Here is a 21,831-nt window from a genome sequence, read left to right as displayed (position 1 = left end):
AAGCCCCTCCAGGACGGGTTAGTAAGCCTGCATGCTGACAAGGGAATACCTTGTCATGAAGGGAATACCCGGTTCACTTGGACAATGACAAGTGGAGGAGCTACTCTTGGTAAAAAAAAGAAGCTTAGTAAAGTAATTCACAGAACAAAGAAAGTGAAAGGAATTGACAAGCAGAGCAGATTATTTATAGCCAAGTTCCTTTGCAGGGTGTCCTTCTCTCAGAAGGATGCTTTTTACAATGACTGAAGTCTTCTTTTATTTATTTATTTATTTATTTATTTATTTTTTAAGATTTTATTTATTTATTTGACAGAGAGATCACAAGCAGGCAGAGAGGCAGGCAGAGAGAGAGGAGGAAGCAGGCTCCCCGCCGAGCAGAGAGCCCGACGCGGGGCTCGATCCCAGGACTCTGAGATCATGACCTGAGCCGAAGGCAGCGGCTTAACCCACTGAGCCACCCAGGCGCCCCAAGTCTTCTTTTATATAGAGTAAACACAGAGGGCCTAACACAGTCTCTCAAATAAATCCAACTCAGGTGGTGGATGGAACATTACCTTAGTGAAATGCAGTATCAAGATTATACTTGAAAAGTGGGTTTCCTCCCCAATTGGACTGTGACCGTCTCTCAGGCCCTTCCCATTCACAAGAAAGGCAAGTTAGTGGCCATTAACACCCTCACCTGTCACCATGCTAAAACGCACCTGCTGCTTCTCCCCCACCTACAGATGGATCACCATTACCTTTCCAGAGAGAGGAGCCACTGCCGGTCTCTTCCTCTGTGCGGAGCCAGAGAGTCGATAACAGTAGTGTGGTTTGCAGTAGAATTTACCTGTAGGCAGCAAGATGCAGGGGAAAAAGAAATGAGCGAGACTCTTAATTCTGAACTTGACTCCTTGGTCTCAGCACATTCCTGTCTATCTCCTCTAGCCACAGGGCACTGTCACTACGGCCCAGGCTTCTTGTCCAGGGAGGCCAAACCCTCCCTAAAAACTTTGATTTCAGCCCTCCTCTCCCCTTTGCCTGAAGGGGGAGGGGATTTCTTTTGGATATGTGAAGGCCATTGAGCTATCACCCAATCAGCATCCAGAGCAAAGATGTGAAGCTTGCATGGCAGGGCCAGTGAACAAAGTGGCAGTGTGTACAGAACAAAGATGTGGTCACATGGAAAGCTGGGAGTAGCATTTCTGGGGAAACCAAGAATGAACATAAGCGCAGGGTGGAGGCGTGAAGGCTGCAGGGGGTGGGGCAGCATGGAGCACTGGCTCTGACAGGGCCCCCTCTGCTGCAACCATCCACAAGCCAGCCTTATGACCCCGTAGTGGGTCACAACCAGCATTAAAAAACAATACCAAACCAAACCAAACAATCCTGCGATGGACTACAAATAGAATGAAGCAGTAACATGCAATAAAGTGCACAGCAGCCTAATCAGAGTTAAGTATCAGCCCCGACAGCTTTTAGTTGTGTCTATAGGTGTTTACTGAGCCCTAATGGAACATGCATTTTCTTTTGCAGGTGTGGTCCAAAGTTTGAAAAACAATGATCTTGGCTTATCCCATGATACCGGTAGTGGGAGTCAGTCACAAAGGGTCATTTTTTTCCTGGCTCTTTCCTTACTCCCACTTTAAAGAGCCAAGGCTTATGAAAATTAAAGGATAGACCCTATTATAGAAACTGTTGAAACAGAAGTAATCCCATTTATCCTTTTCATTTGCAGAGGTTACTCCTTTGACAAATGAACTTTCCTGTTCTCAAAGTTAAAATAAGAGAACCTAACCAGAAAATCAGTAAAAAAGATCGATGTAAACTAAGGGCTGGCTTTTTGAAAAGATAATCAAAATTCACAAGACTTTACTATACTAATTCAGAAAAACAGAAGACTCAAAAAAGTAAAATCAGCAATGAAAGAGGAGGCGTTACAATTGATACCACAGAAATACAAAGGATTGTGAGAAGCTACTATGTATAATTATACACCAAAAGCTGGATAACCTATAAGAAATGAACAGAGTCCTAAAAACATATAACATACCAAGACTGAATCATGAAGACAGAGAAGATCTGAATAGACCAATACTGAGTAAGGGGAGTGAATCGGTAATCAAAATCCTTCCCAAACAGAAACGTTCAGGACCAGATGGCTTCACTGGTGAATTCCACCAAATATTTAAAGAAGAATTAACAGCAATCTTTCTCAAACTCTTCCAAAATATCAAACAGGAAGGAATACTCCCAAACTTATTTTACAATGAAAGCATTACCCTGATACCACAATAGATAAGGACACGACAAGAAAATCACAGACAAATATCCCTGATGAACACAGATGCAAAAATTCTCAACAAAATACTAGCAAACCCAGTTCGACAGCACAGTAAAACAATCACTCACCACAACAAAGTGGGATTTATCCCTGGGATACAAGGATGTTTGAATATACACAGATCGGTAAACGTGATATACCATATGAACAGAATGAAAGATAAAAACCATGTGATCTCAACAGATGCAGAAAAAGCATTTGACAAAGTGTAACACCCTTTCATGATAAAAACACTCAACAGACTGGGTTACAGGAGTAACACACACCTCAGTACAATAAAGACCATATACAACAAACCCATAGCCAACATCATTCTCAAAGGTGAAGGTTGAAAACCTTTCCTCTCAGATTTGGAACACAAGGATGCCCACTCTCACCACTCCTATTCAACAAAGCGCTAGAAGTCCTAGCCAGAGTAATCATGTAAGAGAAAGAAATAAAAGGCATCCAAATAAGAAAGGAAAGAATAAAACTGTCTTTGTTTGAGGATGATATGATCTTGTATGTAGAAAATCCTAGCCTAGACCCCACCAAAATACCACCAGAACTAATCAATACTCAGTAAAATTGCAGGATAAAAAAATCAACACAAAGAAAGCAATTGTTTCTACACATTAACAACCAAATATCTGAAAAAGTAAAGAGAACAATCTGTTTCACACTAGCATCAAAAAAATAAAATACTTAGGAATAAATGTAATCAAGGAAGTAAAAGATCAACACACTGAAAACTACAATACCTTGATAAGAGAGACTGAAGAAGACACAAACAAATGGAAAAATATCCATGTTTGTGGACTGGATGAATTAATATTGTTAAAATGTCCATAATACCCCAACCCATCTAGAGATTCAATGCAATTTCCATCAAAATTCCAATGGCATTTCTCACAGAAGTAGAAAAAAATCTTAAAATTTGTATGGAGCGGGACGCCTGGGTGGCTCAGTTGGTTAAGCAGCTGCCTTCGGCTCAGGTCATGATCCCAGCGTCCTGGGATCGAGTCCCACATCGGGCTCCTTGCTCATCAGGGAGCCTGCTTCTCCCTCTGCCTCTGCCTGCCATTCTGTCTGCCTGTGCTCGCTTTCTCTCCCTCTCTCTCTCTGACAAATAAATAAATAAAATCTTTAAAAAAAAAAAAAATTTGTATGGAGTCACAAAAGACCCTCAACAGCTAAGGCAATATTGAGAACAAAGCCAGAGGCATCATACTTCTTGATTTTAAACTCTATCACAAAGCTATAGTAAACAACATGTTTTTATAGGCATGAAAACAGACACACAGACCAATGGAACACGCAGAAATAAACCCCAGTTTGAGAAGAAAGCCAAGCATACTTGATGGGACAAGGATGGTCTCTTCTATAAATGGTGTTGGGAAAACTGGACAACCACATGCAGAAGAATGAAAGTGTATCTCTATATTATACCGTTCACAAAAACGAACTTGAAATGGATTAAAGATTTAAGTTTAAGGCCTGAAACCACAAAACCACAAGAAAACAGGGGAAAAGCAACTTGACACTGGTCTCAGGAGTGATTTCTTAGATATGACAGCAAAAGCATAAGCAATAGAAGTAAAATCTCTACAAGTGGGACTACATCAAAATAAAAAGCTTCTGCACAGTTAAGGAAACAATCAACAAAATGAAAAGGCAGTATTTCTCCTTACAGAATGAGAGAAAATTCAAATCATATATCCAACAAGGGGTTAATATCCAAATATATAAATAACTCATACAACTCAACAACAAAAAAATTAACAACCTGATTTTAAAAATTGGGCAGAATTGAAGAGATAGTTTTCCAAAAAAGGCTTACAAATGTCCAACAGGTAGATGAAAAGATGCTCAACATTACTAGTCATTAGGGAAATGCAAATCAAAACCACAGGATATCCCCTCACACCAGTCATAATGGCCATCATTAAAAAGAGAAGAGTTAAGTGTTGGTGAAGGTATGGAGAAAAGGGAATCCTCATGAACTTCTGGTGGGAATGTAAATTGGTGCAGCCCTTATGGATAGCAGTACGGAAGTTCCTCAATAAATGAAAAATGGCAAAGGACATAAAAGTCAAAAGAAATCTACTTCTGGGTAGATACTCAAAGAAACTGAAAATCAGAATCTTGTAGAGCTATCTGCACTCTGATGTTCATTACAGCATTACAATGGCCAAAATATAGAAATAAACTTAAGTGTCTGTCAATGAATGAATGGATAACAAAGATGTGGTACATGGACACAAAAGAACATTATCCAGCTATGAGAGAGAAAGAAGGAAATCCTGCCATTTTTAATAACTTGGATGGACCCTGAAGGCACTATGCTGAGTGAAGTCAGATAGTGAAAGACAAACACTGTGTGACCTCACTTAAATGTGGAATCTAAAGAAGACAAACTCAGAGAAACATAGAGCAGAATGGAGGTTGCCAGGGGTTAAGGGGTGGAGAACATGATGAGATACTGGTCAAAGGGTACAAACTTCCAGTTATAAGATTAATAAGCTCAGGGATCTAATGCACAGCACGGTGGTTATAGTTAGTCATACTGTATTATATACTTGAATGTTGCTAAGAAAATGGACCTTAAAAGTTCTCACCATAGGGGCACGTGAGCGGCTCAGTCACTTGGGCATCTGACTCTTGGTTTTGGCTTGGGTTGTGATCTCAGGGTTAGATGGAGCCCTGTGCTAGGCTCTATGCTCAGAGGAGCATGGTGCTGGGGGCGTTAGAGGGAGTGGGGGTGTCTGCTTGAGATTCTCTCTCTCCCTCCCCCACTGACCCGTGGGCACATGTGTGTACATGCATGCTCGTTTGCTTGCTCTTTCTCAATAAATAAATAAATAAATAAATAAAACAAATCTTTTAAAAAAGAGAAGATTCTTACCACAAAAAAGAATTAGGAACTATGTGATACAATGCAGATGGTACCTAATACTATGATGGTAATAATTTTACAGTTTATAGAAGTATAAATCAACACACTGTATACCTCAGACTTAAATACTGTTATGCGTCAACTATATCTCAATAAATCTAGGGAAAAAAGGGGGAGGACATAAAAGTCAAAAGAAATAAAGGTAAGATGGCCTTTCTTTTCCAGAGCTGGTGCTCTGATTACTGTATCTTTCCTCTTTTCCTTCAAAGTAACTGACTTCTGCCTTCTTTTACCTGTAACCAGAACTCAGAGACACTACATCTATTGTCAGGAACACTGACAGCCAAAGGACCATCAGTCTCACTGCTGATTTCTCTACAAGGGGAGTTGAATTATGGCTTATTTTTTTCAGCTTAGACAAAATATCTTTTACAATCTGTAATAAACCATTTCACTTTTGTGAATTTTTAAGAAAGATTTTATTTATTTATTAGAGAGAGAGAGAGAGAGAGAGCATAAGTAAGGAGAGTGGCAGAGGGAGAAGGAGAAGCAGGCTCTCCACTGAGCAGGGAGCCTGATGCTGGGCATGATCCCAGGACACTGGGATCATGACCTAAGCCTAAAACAGATGCTTAACTGACTGAGCCACCCAGGCACCCCTCCCTTTTGTGAATTTTGGGTAAGATAAAATGTAATAAGGGCAAGACAGAATTTATTAGTGCTTGGATCACATACTACTTTTTTTGTCTGTTTTGTCTTTCTTTTTAAAATTTTACTTATTTGAGAGAGAGACAGAGTCTGAGAGAGAGAACATGAGCAGGGCGAGGGGCAGAGGGAGAAGCAAACTCCCTGCCGAGCAGGGAGCCCAATGAGGGATTTAATCCCGGGACTCCGGCGTCATGACCTTAGCTGAAGGCAGATGCTCAACTGAGCCACCCAGGCGCCTGTACCTTATTCTTTTTAAAGAATGCTCCTGGGGTGCCTGGGTGGCATAGTCTTGTTTTATTATAGTATCAGAAAACTACAGTTATAGCTACTTTCATTCCTTTCTTTTATTTTTTCCCTGCATTAGTTTGCTTTCTTCTACTAAAGTAGAATCCTACGTTTTATTTTATTATTTTTTTAAGATCTTATTTATTATTTGACAGAAAGAAACACAACAAGAGAGGGAACACAAGCTGGTGGAGTGCGAGAGGGAGAAGCAGGCTTTCCGCTGAGCAGGGAGCCCAATGCAGGGCTCGATCCCAGGACCCTAGGATCATGAACCGAAGATCATGAGCCGAAGGCAGATGCCCAATGACTGAACCACCCAGGTGCCCCAGAATCCTAGGTTTTAAAATACAACTCAATAGGCTAAACTCCAGGGAGTCCTCACTGAATTCTGCTAGAGTATCCTAAATTAATAAAGAAAAGACGTTTAGGTTTCAAAGCAAGTCCCAAACCTAACCAAAAGGTAATTTTCAGGAAAAGTCCAGAAAATTGTTTTCTCTAAAAATGCAGTATCATGTGATGGAAGGAACATGAGCACTGAAGTCAGATCTCAGTTTAAATACTGTCCCACTCAGTAGCCATGTGAACTATTTAGCATTTTGAAACATGTCTCTTCACGTAGAATATGAAGATAATACTCATAGGATGAGGTAAGTAAATGAGAAATCATATTATGTGTTGCAGGTACTCAGTATCTCCTCAAACCCCTTCTGAAGCTCAATTTGATGGTACTTTTTGCTTCTTTGATTAATAACAAAAAGAGCTAATTTTATCTAACATTTACCATGTGCCAGATACTATCATAACTACTGTAACATCTGCCAACAAGTCCTCAGAACACAGTAAGGTAGATATTGTTACTCTCCACCTTTTTCCAGGTGAGGCACAGAAAGGTTAAGCAATCTGCCCCAAGTGCCCCCACTCTGAACCTCACAGAAAATTTGAACCTAGGAAGCCTGGCTCCAAAGTCTGTACATTTAGTCACTACTCTATGATGTCCGTCTCAATCAGTGAATACAGCCACGCTAATGTTATAAACTAACCACAAATTGATTCTGCCAAGCCACTGATTTTAGATGGTCTAAATAAATTAAATCTTGGTAATTAAATATGGGCGTGACTGGAAAAAGAAATTAGAGGAAAACAAATGGCTAAAGGGCAAGATTAAGGCATAATGGGCCATGACTCATTCATTCAACAGCTCACTGAATGCCATCATAGGACAGGTACTAATCTAAACACCGAGAATGTTCAGTCAAGAAGAAAGACTAGTCTCTGCTCAGAAGAGCTGAAAATGTGTAAATAAGCACCAGGTAGTGATGAGTACCACAGATCGGGAGGTCTACAAATGCCTCTCTGGGGAGGGACTATGTAAGCAAAGCTGTGAAGGACAAGAAGCCCACCCTGTGAAGATTAGGGGGAAGTGCATTCCAGGAGAAGAGACAGCCAGAGCAAAGTCCCAAGGTAGCAGCAGCCTAATCAGGTTTATGAAATGGAAAGAAACCAACGTGGCAGGAGTAGAGCGAGCTAGGGGATAGCTGGCAGCAGAGAGGAAATGTAGGCTGGGGTAGACAAGCAAAGCTCTCAGCCTGAACGGATTCTATTTGGACTGCAGCAGATGGTAAGGGTATAAAGCAGGAGGCTGGAAAGATCTGATTTACATCTTTTAAGATCCCTCAGTTGCTTTGTGGAAGCAGACCATAGCAGGCAATGGTGGAGGCAGGGAGACTGGTAGTCCCTGTGGAAGATGCAGAGGGTGATCAGGGCGGTTGATACTCGAAGAGACAGAGAGCAGTGAACTGTTTCAGGCTTGTCGCTACCGATGTTGGCCCTTCACAGACCACCTTAGCAGATAGTGGGTTTTCTCTCCTTGAGATGAAAGTTAAGACCTGAAACACTGCCTGATTTAGAGTCACTTTTTTTTTTTTAAAGATTTTATTTATTTATTTGACAGAGATCACAAGTAGGCAGAGAGGCAGGCAGAGAGAGGAGGAAGCAGGCTCCCCGATGAGCAGAGAGCCCGATGTGGGGCTCGATCCCAGGACCCTGGGCTCATGACCTGAGACGAAGGCAGAGGCTTTAACCCACTGAGCCACCCAGGAGCCCCTAGAGTCACTGTCTTAAGACTTGGCAGCAGTTGGAAATAAGCTAGTATTTGGCAAGAGAAAGAGGAGCTTAGTTTTAGGGCAGACTGCATCCTTTTAAAAGAGCTGAAGGGAAGACTCATCAGGGACAAGGGTAGAACATGGATATTTCTCTGAAGTGTATGATTCTCAATTTGCAAGTGTGGAGCTGACATGGATGCAGAGTCACTAATTCCAGAACATCTGACCTGGAGGGATCCCAGGTCAGATGGGGGTCATTTAGTGCAAACCAGCACTTACTAGTTTTGGGTGAACTTGAACAAGGAACTTATGACTTCTCTGAATTTGCTTTCTGGATTTGTAAAATTGCAATAATGTAACTAGTTACTGTATAGGGTTGTTGTGATACTGTATAGGGTTGTTGTGAGGATGGAAGGGCATGGTATGTGTTAGAGGGCCCACCACAGTGCCTGGGTTACTTCTTTTCTCCTATAAATGACCTATGACTTCCCCGTCTTTTTCTTATCTGAGGCCCTTCAGTTAAGATTTCTGAGTCACACAGTAATGTGGATAAAGAACAAACTAAAATTTCAGGATCCCTAAAATTCCATTCTTTTCTCTAGTTTACCTGTCCTTTGTGGAGGGGCTGGGGTTAGAATTTGGGGAACTGGTTTAGATCTGTTGTCCTCCCCGCCAGTGTGAACAATGCACTCGACCAGCCTGGCCTGCCTCGTCTGCTCCCAATGTCACACTCATTCCCATCTGTGCTCCTGTCATTCTGTTGTTCTCTTGCCTGGCATGCCTTCTCTTCCTCCACTGAGACATTCTATATTTACTTATTGTCTGTCAGAGTCTAGCCCAAGGTCAGTTCAGTCATTCCTAAACACTGGGAAGCTTCATTGATTTCTTCCTCCTTTGAACTTCTGCAAAGTTAGAATCTGTATTTTGTCTCTGAGCCCTTAATTATATACTCTTCATCATTTGTTGTTGCTCCATGTGCCCTTGTCTTATCAGGCCCATCAGAATATAAGCTCCTTGAGGAACATTTTACCTTTTGTCTGCATCCTCAAGAGAATGTGGCAGAGATGAGTACACAATCAATGGGCAAAAATACTTGGGGATCTATTGGCTGGACCTTGAAGAATCTTCTTTCCAGAGAGACTGCAGTAAAAGGCTAACTAAAATAACCTGAGCATTAAGGACAGTTAAAAGACACTGGTGGGCTCCACTGCCAACCCCTATCCTTGGAAGTCAAAGGCATTACCGAAAGAGCACGTGTGTGGGAATGGTGCCAAAGGAAATCTGATACCTAAGGATATATTTTTGTTATTTTTATTTTTTTAAAGATTTTTTTTTTTTTTTTTAATTTGACAGAGAGAGAGAGATCACAAGCAGGCAGAGAGGCAGGCAGAGAGAGGGGAGGAAGCAGGCTTCCCGCAGAGCAGAGAGCCCGATGTGGGGCTCGATCCCAGGACCCTGAGATCATGACCCGAGCCGAAGGCAGCAGCTTAACCACTGAGCCACCCAGGCGCCCCTATTTTTGTTATTTAGATAACTGTCTGAACTCTTCCCTCACAAGGTGTTTTTTTTTTTTTTTTTACTTTTTACTAATGTTACAAAAGGCAGGTACCATCATGGAAAGAGTTAGCTTTTCTTGGTTCATCCCTTTGGCTCCTTTACTGCTACTTCTGACAGAGCTACCTATTTATCCATTATTAGCAGAGCCTGGATGACTGAGGTGTCTCATAGGTGACTCCCTCTCCTATGTGACACCATCTTGCAATCTCCTCCGTCAAAAATTACCTACCAACATAGTAATGGATGTACAATACTGTAATTTATAAGACACATGTATCAGAAAACCAAATATATTTCTTATATACATTTGGTCAAGGTCCACAGTTCCTGACTCAGTTCCAAATACCTGAAATTTCCTAGATAAAGGCATCTTTTGTTGTAATAATTAAGGTGACTTTTAGATCCCACCCAAGGGCAGGGGTTGGTTGTCAGAAGGACGAACCGTGGGATTAGAGGGTACCCCCAACTCTCCAGGGGAGAGGACTAGAGTTTGAATCAAACAATGCCCAATAATTTAGTCAAACATGACTGCAATGAAACCTCTGTAAAAACCCAAGAGGATGGGGTCGGAGAATTTCTGGGTTGATGAACACGCTGAGCTGCAGGGAGAGTAGTGCGTCCCTGGAAAGGTGCCCCATGAAAGCTTTATGCCCTTTTTCCAAACCTTGCCCTATGTATCTTTCCATGTGGCTGTTGATTTGTAGCTTTTATCATAGTCTTTAGCAAACTGGTAAACCTAAGTGTTTTCCTGAGTTCTGTGAGTCGCTCTAGCAAATGAAAAGAACCTAGGGAAGAGGTCACTGGAACCTCCAATCTGCAGCTGATGGGTCAGAAGCACAAGTAACAGCCTGGGGCTTGTGACTGGTGTCTAAGTAGGGGGTGAGGGGCAGTCTTCCAGGCCTGCTTAACCTGTGGAATGCGATATTATCACTGGGCAGAGTAGATAGGGTCAGAACTGAGCTGAATTCTCATACACTCTGTTGGTGTCAGAGAATTGCTTGGTGTTATGGGGCTCGGGGGGTGAGGGACTCCCCCCACTCCTAGACTGGAATTGGGTCCGAGATTCCAAAAAGAGGTCATATAATGCCACCCCTGTGAGGACTCCTATTAATCTAGGTGTTTTCATTACTTTTGAATCAGTAAGACTGCCTCTCATGAAGTTCCTTCAGCACTCTACAGGAATAAGTACAGTAATCATCAATGTCTTTGGTGACCAGTTCAATTAATCTTAAAGAGTTTTCAAATGACAGGCATGCCAGTCTGCCTCTGTCTGTCAGGCTTTGTCATCTATTTGTATAATTTCCCACCTTCTGCTCCATTAAGGTCTTTCATTATAAAAACAATATGTGCCACAAAAGGCGAGGGCTTGAACACTGTGGTAAATTAGATTTAGATCCTGCGCAACAAGCTCTCATCAGAGATACGCTGATGCTAGAGAGCTACATCCTTCAGAAGCAAAGTGTGAGAATCTAGGCAGCATGAGATCCAGGCTGTCACTGATCTGTGACAAGAGATAGGACTCCGACAGGTCTGTGATTTCCCCTTCTCTAAAGTAAAGACAAGAAAAACCTTATCCTCTTTGTGTCCCTTTTATTTTAAGATCCCATCCTGAAGTAAGAAACAAGTGGCTATGAAGCCAGGGAAGTGATTTAGGTAAACACATGCCATTCTCATTACCATCACTGCTGAGTAATTCTATGCTACAGCCTGGTGACTTTAGGGAAATATTTATAAGAAGGAGTCTCAGAGAAAAAAATAAACAAAGAGTAGAGGGAGATGGATGGGAAGGGTTAGGAGAGGCAGAAAAAATGTATATATAAGAACGCAGTAAAGAGGCCCTAAGATCAGCTCACATGGAAAATAGTGTCCGTAGGCCCAGTTTCTAAGTATGGCCTCAAGTGCAAATGGGCTTACCGTCCTCGATGTCATAGGCATAGGCAGAGAGGCGCAGGGTGGTGGCGCAGTACTCGCATTTGAAGCAGCTCCGATGGAAGAACTTGCCCTCAGCACTCAGCCTCTCCATCACGTAGACCCGCTTCCGGCAGAAATAGCACGTGTCACTGCCTCCCAAGTTCTGTGGGAACTCCTTCTTTATCGAGCCCTGTAATGGGGGGCGGTGGGAGGCATGTCAGGGCAACACTTCTCAGGCTCAACTTCAGGAGATGCATGACTTCTCCATATGTGAAACCAACCCTCACTGTGCAACTGTGCTTTGAAACAGACTAAGCTGGCTCCCTCTGCTACAGGCTCTCCCACAACACAGCAGAACTATGGCAGTGACTGTCACACGTGCCTTCTATGCAGCAAGCTGTAGAAGGCAGACTCTGAATTGATGTTAACCAACAGTCCAGAGGGAACCCCAGTTGGTTTTACAGAACTGCACAACAATCAAACCAAATTGTTTTGACAGAACTCTGTTTTGAAGGTAGCATAAAAATACCTCTTCAGTGTTCACATGGTTCTACAGCAATCTGGGTCCCCTGGACCTAGAGCAATCACTTTTAGAGATACTAAGTATGTTTTTCCACACGACATTCTAAACAACCACTCAGTCATAGAAATTTAGTTACAAAATTCCGATAACCTTAAAAAAAAAAAATTACCACATGGCAGATAATGGCTAGATATGTTACTAAGCTACTTAGAATTAACCAGGTTTATTTGCCACAGCTGTGCTATATCTAGACAGACAGTGCCCTTAATACATCTCTTACCAGTTCCTTCTTGTCTAGAAGGGTTTTGGGCTGTTCTTTCCTTTGAAGCTGATTGGCTATCTGCTCAGCCAATGAGCTCACTCCGCCCGTGTACATCTTTATATACTTCTATTGGTTGGAGATTATAAAATGACCAGAATGAAGGGAAATGAGAAGGAAAAAAATAAATAAATTAAGAAGACAGGGAAAAAAAATCTTTGAAAGGTATAAAATGAATATAAGGTGCAGCAGCAAACCATGCCAACACAGTGCCCACAAGCAGGGAAACTTGGTGATAAGAAAAACAGGTGTCCTTGTCCACACAGATGTATCAGCATTGGTAAGAATAATGGCTGCAGGAATAATTAAATTCAATAAGGGAGAATATAGTCTTTCATTTCTTTTTGGAATATATAGTTCAGGGAGGTGGGAAGACAGGAAAGAAACAAATATAGAATGGAATAAGAAGGGCCCATATCCTAGTGACTCAAATTACATATAAAGAATGCAAGAGGAACAACTCCTACCAAGACGGCAGATGTCCAGATGAACAGCATGTTTCAAGCTGGGTCTGGGGAGGGCTTGGGAAGTTATTTCCTCATTTAGAAAGAAACCAAGCTCACTCTTGCAAGGCTGACTCTCCACTTGGGTAAAAGATGCCAACAGCCTAGTATTATTAGTGATCACCTTCCTTCTATTACTGTTTCGCTTATAACCTGTCACATACATCAAATATTCCTGAAATTCATCTGTAGAATCCTTCTTGGCCCATTCTCCCTGTTGACACATATGTGTTCTATCCGGGCACTACAGCTAAAACCTTCTAGACTGGGCTGGGCTTCTTAAACTCGGCTTCAGGAAGCTAACACACGCAGCCATGCAGACAAGTGGCTCGGTATAGTTTTGGGAAATCAGAATGCATTTTAATCCAAGAGGGATTATTTTTTCATAGGTTGAAAAAAAGAGAAAAGAAAAAATCCAACCAATTCAGTCCTCTTTGTAGCAATGTGGAAGAAGTAACAAGAACCTACCACATTTTGATTGTAAGCCTTCCTGCTAGGCAGCCTCGCTTTGAGCCTGTCCCAAGGGAATGAGGTCAAAGCCTTGCCGGCCATCCTTTACAGACTCCACAGTCACCCTTCCACGTGGAGATGGTCAGGACACCCCGTGTGTGCGATACTCCCTCTCGTAAATTATGTGCAATAGGACAGCTGCCGGCCGGGTTTGAGGAGTCCTCTCATTCTGACTGAGAAACACACCAAGTCCGTTGTCTTGGGGATGTCCACAACCCCATTAGGAAGTGGTGTGAATAGACAATACACACCAACCCGTATGTACGAGAACTGCTAGCCTGAGCAACGGCATGGCCTGGGCTGGGCAGGGACAAATAAGAGAAGCGCTCTGGGGGAAAACTAACTCCGTGTGAACTCTACGAGAGTAACAAGCCCAAATGAGCAAACAGTTCTCCAAGGTTCTGCTGGAACTGAGGAGTCAATTCTGTTTTTCAATTTAAAATAAGGAGGTTTCCAAGGACTGGTGCCACTTGCTCATTAACTCCACAGCTTATACCGATTAGTAGTCGAGAAAAACAAGTGGCTCTAAAATCTAAACCTTCTTTTGCTGAGAGATATCAGGGAAGCTTGTGCCTGGAACAGACTGGCACCAGGCAGAGCAGAGCAGATCGTCTAACAGCTGACACTGAGGGTGCGGGAAATTGCACTTCATTCTGCAGAAAGTAAGTGAGAGCACAGACCAGATGTCACACACGAGGCTGGAACGCCAAGCAAGCCCAGGGTCCTCACTATTCAGCCAGGACCCTTTCCTCCCACCAGGAACCGGCATATTCAGCAAATACAGCCCAGGGCTGCCCACGTACAAAGGCACTGGTCACTTTCAGTTCTCAGCGATGTGGTAATATTGACAAGCATCCCCCCAAAAGAGGTGGAGACTCAAGTCTATTTTTTCTGGCACGAAAAGCAGATGGTTTCCTTCTCCCCTCTCTTAAGAAATAGATTAACTGTAGCAATTGTTGGACTTACACTTTTGCCACCACACATGCATATGCTTCCGCACACGTACTGCATAGACTGCTTGAGAACAGGAAACATAAACAGAAAGGGCAAAAAGACTCGCCAATTGCTCTCTAAACTACTCTATAGCTGGATCAGTTCCATTGTAGGAAATAGCAGGGCTCATTCTTCAAATGATTACAATTCAAGAGGCACCCACAATACTGCATAATCACCACTCCATGGAAGAGATTTAATTACACTATGGCTCATATTTTATCATACATATTAATATGAGAGAACCTGGAATTTAAAAAGCTAATGGCTAAAAAATATTTATTTTTGATATAGCTGAAATATTATAAAAGAGGGTTTATTTGACAGAAGTTGATGCAATGAAAGCTAGCAGCCTCTGTAACTTTGGTGTATGCCTACAGACCTCACATGCAAAACAGACAGACAGACGGAAACACACACACACACACACACACGTGGATTCCCACAGAAGACAGGCCAAAGTTAATAGCACTGCAACCTCATTGGGCTACACAACATTTGTGTAGGTGAACTGAGGAGAAGCTGAAGAGGAAAGAGCATTGCCAAGTTCCAGGCTGTGCTACCTGTCGGAGGGAGTCAGAGGAGGGAGAGGCAGGGCGGTTGGAGGAGCGGAGACTAACAGAAAGCTCCCACTGGTCAACAAAAAATCGACGAGAAGGTTCAGGCTCTGGCTACAAGATACAAGATGGAGAAAAAAAAAAATCAAAGGAAATATTAAATAAAAAGTTACATACTGACCTGAGTGTATGGAATTTGGGAGTTTTAGACCTTTCTCTAAATAGTAAATGAAGTAAAGAAATATTCTTAGTTCCCAAAAGCATTAATGGCTCATTCAAGCCTTCCATTTTGCTTTTAGCTCACCCTTGCCTTGTGCTTACAGTGAAGCTCGCTCTGGAACACGGTCACTGTAGTTGTGAGCTTCCTCTGAAAGCCTTGTCTTCTCCTGTTTGGTGGTTTTTACTCAATCCACCCCAAGTGGAAAACACTACCAGCCAGGAGGCGGCAGAGGGCAAAGGTGGTGTCCTGCTCACACACACACTCTTTATGCTCTGCAGGGCCCCTCACTGGCGTGAGCTGGGACCTCTCCTGGGCAGGAGATTCTACCATCTTATAAACAGTGACCAGAGATAGCAAATCTCGAGTGAAGCTGACTCCTTCTCCATAAAGGCCAGAAAGGTGGCTTTGCCTCTTCCTATTGCCAGTGCTCAGAGAAACTCTGCCTGCCAAGGAGCCAGCCAAATCCCAGCAGTGATCAGGAGAAAAGATCCCAAGTTTCCTGCAGACTGCATGCAGCATGTGTAACAAAGTAAGCCACGATCCTCCATGGCCCATGCAGCCAAGAGCCATCCAGTCGCCAGAAGAGGAAGAAGAGGGCTAAAAGCTCTGGCAAGTGATAACTGCTTAGTTTCCTACCAGGTTCAGGGTGAAGTACATGCAGGGTAGAGGAAAGAGGTACAATCATGGTTAAGAGAAGCCAAGCTTCTGCCCTCTAGTTCCAAGCAGATCCACGGCACCCCCAGTTCAGTGCTCCCCACTAACTTCATAGCTTGAACGGGTAGCAACATAGTATGTAACCACCCCTGCTCCAGACACTCAGCCAGCTCACTGGCCCTCCGCTCAACATGCAGGGCAGGCTCAGAAACACAGACCCAAGGCAGGGGTTGGGAGGGTTGGCGATCTCTGTAGAAGAGCACCACCCACCACAGAGAAACAAGACAGAAGGCTGCTCCCCCGGAGAAGGCAAAGCAGTGAAGCTGGTGAGAAGACTGGGGCAGGAGGGTGAGGGAGCAGGTGAGTGCACAGGGAAGATTTTGGAACAGTGGAGAGAAAATCCTGGAAGAGAACATAAATGTAACCCTTAAAGGTATCTAGACAGGAACACTGCAGTGAAGAATCCGGAAATCAGCTCATTGGGAAAATGCTACCTTTCCTTATTGTAGCCCCAGACGTCTGATAGCTTCTCCCTGCCCATCTCTCCTTTTCCTTGACACACTTCCCTCTGTTCTTCTTCACTTAGGCTCTGTTTCATGAAAAATCATCAGGACCTCATTTAAGTATGAATTCCCTGAAATGTAGGGCTTGCCGGTCTCCAGGAAATGCCTACTTTTCTTTTTGAGAGGAATACAGCCTAGGAAGAAGAAAGAAAGAGGCCAGGCGCACACAGTGCTTGTGGAAGGAAGCAGCCCCAGCAGAAGAAAAGGAGGCAGAGCAAGGCTGTGTGTGAGGAGGTGAAAGGGATGTCCTCTTTCTACCTCCACCCCGGACTCTTCTCCCTCACCCAGCACCAATCCCTGTGTGGTCCTGACAACACACAGCCTACCTGCTTCTCGCGTGGTGACAGGGCCTAAGGAGACAGCACTAGCTTCCTTAGCTGTGACTCTATTTCTCAGAGAGCAAAAGCAGAAAGAGAGGTAAAAATAAAAGAAAAAGGCCCATGCGAAATTAAAAGATGATTCTTCACTCTTGCTGCAGAGCTATACCGACTCAGGAACTGGGTTTAAGGGTAACAATAACAACCCCAAAAGCTTCATAAAATAAGCAGGCTTTTTAAAAGGGGCATCTCTGCTATTTGTCAAATGATACGATGTCCAGGTGTCATCAGTAATTGCCCCTTCAGTTTTTCAGAAAAGAGAGTAGCTGAAGCTTTTCACTACGTACCCCCATCTCGTCACCGCCTTCCTTCTTCTCCACCCTCTTCATACTTACAAAATCCCCACACCAGTAAGAGCTTTGGTTCTCTCAGTATTTCTACCTCTAGACCCCTGAATGTCAAAAGATAGAAGCAAATGCCACCTGCTTATTGATCTGAATACTGGGCAGATGAATGCTCTCCTGTGAATGCTATTTACACAGGTCAACGCAGTTAGCAACAAGAATTCTTGCTCTTGAATGGGTGACAAGAGTGTGCAGAAAGCAAGGGGAGCAGAGACCATCCCCACCTTCCCTCTGCCCGCCCCCCACCACAGCGTGCCCCATCTGTTTGGCCCTCAGCATCCCATGCCATGGTTCATGCTCTTTTACCCTCTCCTGATGGGGACTCTGCTTGCCACGGCTGTCAGCATCAAGATCCCTGTATGTCTGTTGGCAACAAAGTAGAAACTTAAGCTCCATCCACATGTTCTATGTGGACCTACTAAGTGACAGTGCCAGAAATTCAGAATTCATTTCAACATATATTCCCTGCCCCTGACATATTCCCACCCCAGGTAACCACAATCCCGTCTATATCAAATCCCATGACGCTAGGACAACTCCTTGTCCAGCACCCTGTCCATCTGGCCTCCAGTGAGGTCAACCACAGATATAAAGAACTATGGTTAGTACCAAAGTGGAACAAACGTATTTCTTTCACACAGTGGCACAAGATCAGAGGCATTAAATGGAAGGCTTAATAGGAGAGGCTGGTTAGGAGGGTGAAGTTTTCCACAACAAGACATTAGAAAGGAAAGGTGGGGAGATGGAAACTGGCTGGAACAAATGGCCATTACAACAGTCCAGAGGAAACTCCAGGGTGGGGAGTGGTCCCTGAATAGGAATACGGGACCAGAGCATTATTTGTTAAAGGGAGACATGGACAATGACTGGAAGCATTTTCTTTTTCTTTTTTTTTTAAAGATTTTATTTATTTATTTGACAGAGAGAAATCACAAGTAGGCAGAGAGGCAGGCAGAGAGACAGGAGGAAGCAGGCTCCCTGCTGAGCAGAAAGCCCGATGCGGGGCTCGAACCCAGGACCTGGGATCATGACCTGAGCCGAAGGCAGCGGCTTAACCCACTGAGCCACCCAGGCACCCCTAACTGGAAGCATTTTCAGTCAACAGACAGGAATATGTATGTGACAGGGATGGAAATCCGGAAGACAGGCATATGGCTGCTACCACCGACCTGAGGAAACCACTATCAGCAATCACACAGGGAAAGGAAAGGGTACTCTTACCACTCTTTGGATTACTTCTGAGGATTCAGCTTATGGCCGTGTGCTGGTAGAAAAACTAATCCAAAGCTGGTAATGGGGCCCATGAGCACATTGTCTCCACAGGCAGGATGAGGCCAGAGCTTGGGCTCAAGTCACACCCCAGATTCAACTCCTGGCTCCATTACTTACTGTGCGACCTTGTACCAAGTGCTTTGGCCTCCCTATCCTATGCCTCAGTCTCCTCATCTGTAAAATGGAGGTGATAATAGTACCTGCCTTGTAGGGTTACTGTAAGGAATTGGATGAGATAACACAGGAAGAGCTGGGAATACCACCTGGATCTAAGTGTTAGTTCTTATGTAGAGATAAGGCATAGCATAATCGCTAAACCTACAGTGGCTCAGTTCTTAGACCCAGGAACACAGTGTGGGTCTTTTCAGATACATTACTAGGGGTCACCTTTTAAATAAGCCACCTTAGTTGAGAAAATGTCTTTCCATAGCTCCTGCCTTTAAAATTAGTATTTTATTTTATATGGATATCCTACAAAGGTCAATATATATTCTATAAATGTACTTTATATAAGTATCCTTGTTGTCCCCTTTAATCGTGTCTGTGGTTAACTGCTCTGAAAGCATTTTTTAAGTGAACTTCCTGGAGTGTGAGTAGGGTAGACAGGAAGGGTAGGTGTTTGCTAGCACAAGTTGGATAAGAAGAAGCAGGGCTCTCAAAATTGGAAAGAACAAAACTCATAAAGTGAGGCCCTATAAAAGCCTTCCAAAAGCCCATCTAAATATACCTCCTTGGGTAGCAAGACAAAAGTGGCTGCTTTAAATGAGGTTACATAAAAATGTGCTGCTCTTCAGGGCTCTTGGACTTTGCATCTGCGACAAATATAGTTTTAGTCTGTGCTTGCATAGTTGTTTTCCTATGATGTGGGACTAGATTCAACCAGCCAGGGTTTGAATGTATTATGTGCCATCCTGGGGTCTGATCTGGAATTGCTCATTTGTAGTAATAAGGTTGCTTCTGCTACAAATGCTCTTTTTGTTTTTTAATTGTTAGTTCTGAAAAGAGGGAATACTGATTTGGTCTCCACCCTAGCCACCTACACAGGCAGGCAGGCAGGAAGACAGAGACGAGGACCACCGAGCATGCAGAGAGGATCACCTGCTGGCTGCCACGGGCCCGACAGGGAGGTGGAGTAGGGGGAGGAGAGAGCGTGATCACTTTTTTGGGGCAGGTCCGAGAACGCTCCTTTTCCCGTCGCTTTTACACCAACAGACACAAATAGAGAGAACATTGGTGAAACAGGGGCCACGTTTAGGCTGGTTCTGGAAGGATTAAGAGCATTTACCAAAGACATCCCTCCCGTGCCTCTCTGTCCTCCATGACAATCGCTGTGTGGTCAGGGAAGATGGCTGGTCACAGTCAGCGACTGGCCTCCAGGCCATACTTGCGCTGTCTGATAAGTGCAGACCACATGGGTCATCTCTGCAGCTGGTCTTGGGACAGAACTTGCATGTAACACTTTCTAAACGCCAGGGATCAAGGATATATCCTTTGTTGGTTTTATGAGGGAAGTTGAGGATAGAAGAAATGAGCTTGGATGTAGGTAGAGAGAAAGGGCACACAGGCCGACCATCATGAGGGGAGTGTGGAGACCGGCCCCCGAGGGCTCAGTCACCTGTACACCCACCAGCAGCAAAGCTCCCTGAGTGCCAACCGAGACAACACCCTGCCATGGCTTCCCTCTCCTCAGCCTCTGGAGTGTACTTAAAAGGTTCTGGAAAACCACCAGGGAGATAGAATAAAGTACAGGAAACAGAATATAAGAAAATAAGTACATCTGTCACTAACCGAATACCATATATATCCATGGATTATTTCCCCATTCTCCCCCTCACATTGTATTCCCTGTGACTTACAGAACTTTTCGGTGCTTAAGAAACAGTTACTTATTTCCAGACCAGAGGAATCCTCCATTTCCTCAAGCCCACAATGACCTCGTGGGGCAGCACACAGGGGGAGCCCAGGAGGGAGAAGAAGGTGTGGAGCTTGTAGGGCCCGGGGAAACAGCCCCCGTCCCCCCCCCCCCCCCCCCGGTTTGTTCCCACCTCTCACGACAATTTACTTCCAAACCAAGACTGGTTAATATGCAGAGTTTGCCTGCTGGACCCATTTCTGAGATCAAATGGCAGAGGGGTGGGGAGGGAAGAGCCAAAGTGTTTATTTACATAGGAAGGTAAAAAAGAGAAGCCACTGGCAAGCCAACTATTATTCATTTTCCCTCTTCCATCCATGACCGAAGTTAAAACTAATCCTCATGCCATCTCAGCCACCAGTGATTGCTTTGCCACACCCTCCTGCCTCAAGTCAAACCTCTTCAAGAGAAACAGAAAGTGAGTCACTGTAAGGTCTGGCTGGTAACCCCCTCATTCCTAAAGGGAGCTAATGAAGGCCATCATCAGGATGAGTCAGGAGCAGAGGGCCACTGGAGCACACCACCGGAGTTCCTCTGTTCCCATGTTTCTGGAGCACCAGCATGTTCCTGTTCTCTTAGGAGATAAACTGACAGGGCCAAGACTCATAATGCCATCCCTAATTTAGTATTGAGGAAAAATTACATGTAACTGAGTTACAGTTCTTTCACAATGAAGTAAATTTACAATTTCCAACTCTATCCAGCAACGATCTAATAGGATTTTCATGGCTCATCGTTTTTCACTTACCAAGATCTACCCAGATACTCCTTCCAACTGTAATCTCTGGTGCCCACTCCACAGAAGCCAGGTTTGACTTCAAGGGCTCTATTCTGCTGCCTGTAGAGCCTAGCAATATTTTACTTCATAAATTACCCAGATGACAACCTAGCTTTTATGTCTCCATGTAGCACCATGCACAAGGTCAGAGGCCATCAGATACTTCATAAGCAGGGGAAACACAAGCAGGCCCACCAACACCAAGCTCCTGATGCCCCTTCAGTACAGCTCCATCAGGTGATGAGCTGACATGCCACTCTTCACCAGGACAGAGGCTTGGCTGAGCCAGGCTCCTCGGTCACACTTACTACCCTCAAGACTTCCCAGCAAGCCAAACCAAAGCTGCTCTGGGCATGTGACATTTAAAGTCATCTGTTCATCCAATACACGTGTTAAAACTAACTTCCCTTCCCCTTTGCTCTTCCTATGTCAGGTGACCTTGATGAATACTGTCAGAATCTAGAGTTTGGGGGTATCTAGAGTTCACTTTCTCCTTCAGCAGATCCTCAACTAAAAATTACCTTTCAAATCATACATTCCACCTA

At 43.9% G+C, this 21,831-nt stretch overlaps 1 protein-coding gene across 26 annotated transcripts in view; it reads right to left on the bottom strand.

Annotated features, from left to right (window-relative positions):
- The window catches only part of MICAL3 (microtubule associated monooxygenase, calponin and LIM domain containing 3), a 214,573-nt gene that overhangs the window by 70,214 nt on the left and 122,528 nt on the right, over nucleotides 1-21,831 (bottom strand). For 17 of the 26 annotated variants that reach the window (XM_047741596.1, XM_047741598.1, XM_047741595.1 and 14 more), the window contains exons 18-24: nucleotides 19,695-19,793; nucleotides 17,631-17,687; nucleotides 16,930-16,953; nucleotides 15,173-15,280; nucleotides 12,565-12,672; nucleotides 11,765-11,951; nucleotides 741-829 (exon numbers count right to left, since the gene is read on the bottom strand). In XM_047741596.1, the coding sequence (XP_047597552.1) occupies nucleotides 741-829; nucleotides 11,765-11,951; nucleotides 12,565-12,672; nucleotides 15,173-15,280; nucleotides 16,930-16,953; nucleotides 17,631-17,687; nucleotides 19,695-19,793 (672 nt within the window). The remainder of the gene's footprint in view (nucleotides 1-740; nucleotides 830-11,764; nucleotides 11,952-12,564; nucleotides 12,673-15,172; nucleotides 15,281-16,929; nucleotides 16,954-17,630; nucleotides 17,688-19,694; nucleotides 19,794-21,831) is intronic. The other 9 variants (XM_047741616.1, XM_047741618.1, XM_047741619.1 and 6 more) reach the window with 4 other exon arrangements.

This window comes from Lutra lutra, chromosome 8 (assembly GCF_902655055.1).
Source record: "Lutra lutra chromosome 8, mLutLut1.2, whole genome shotgun sequence".
In the NCBI taxonomy this organism is placed as follows: Eukaryota; Metazoa; Chordata; class Mammalia; order Carnivora; family Mustelidae; genus Lutra; species Lutra lutra.
This window is presented reverse-complemented; position numbering and strand designations above follow the sequence as displayed.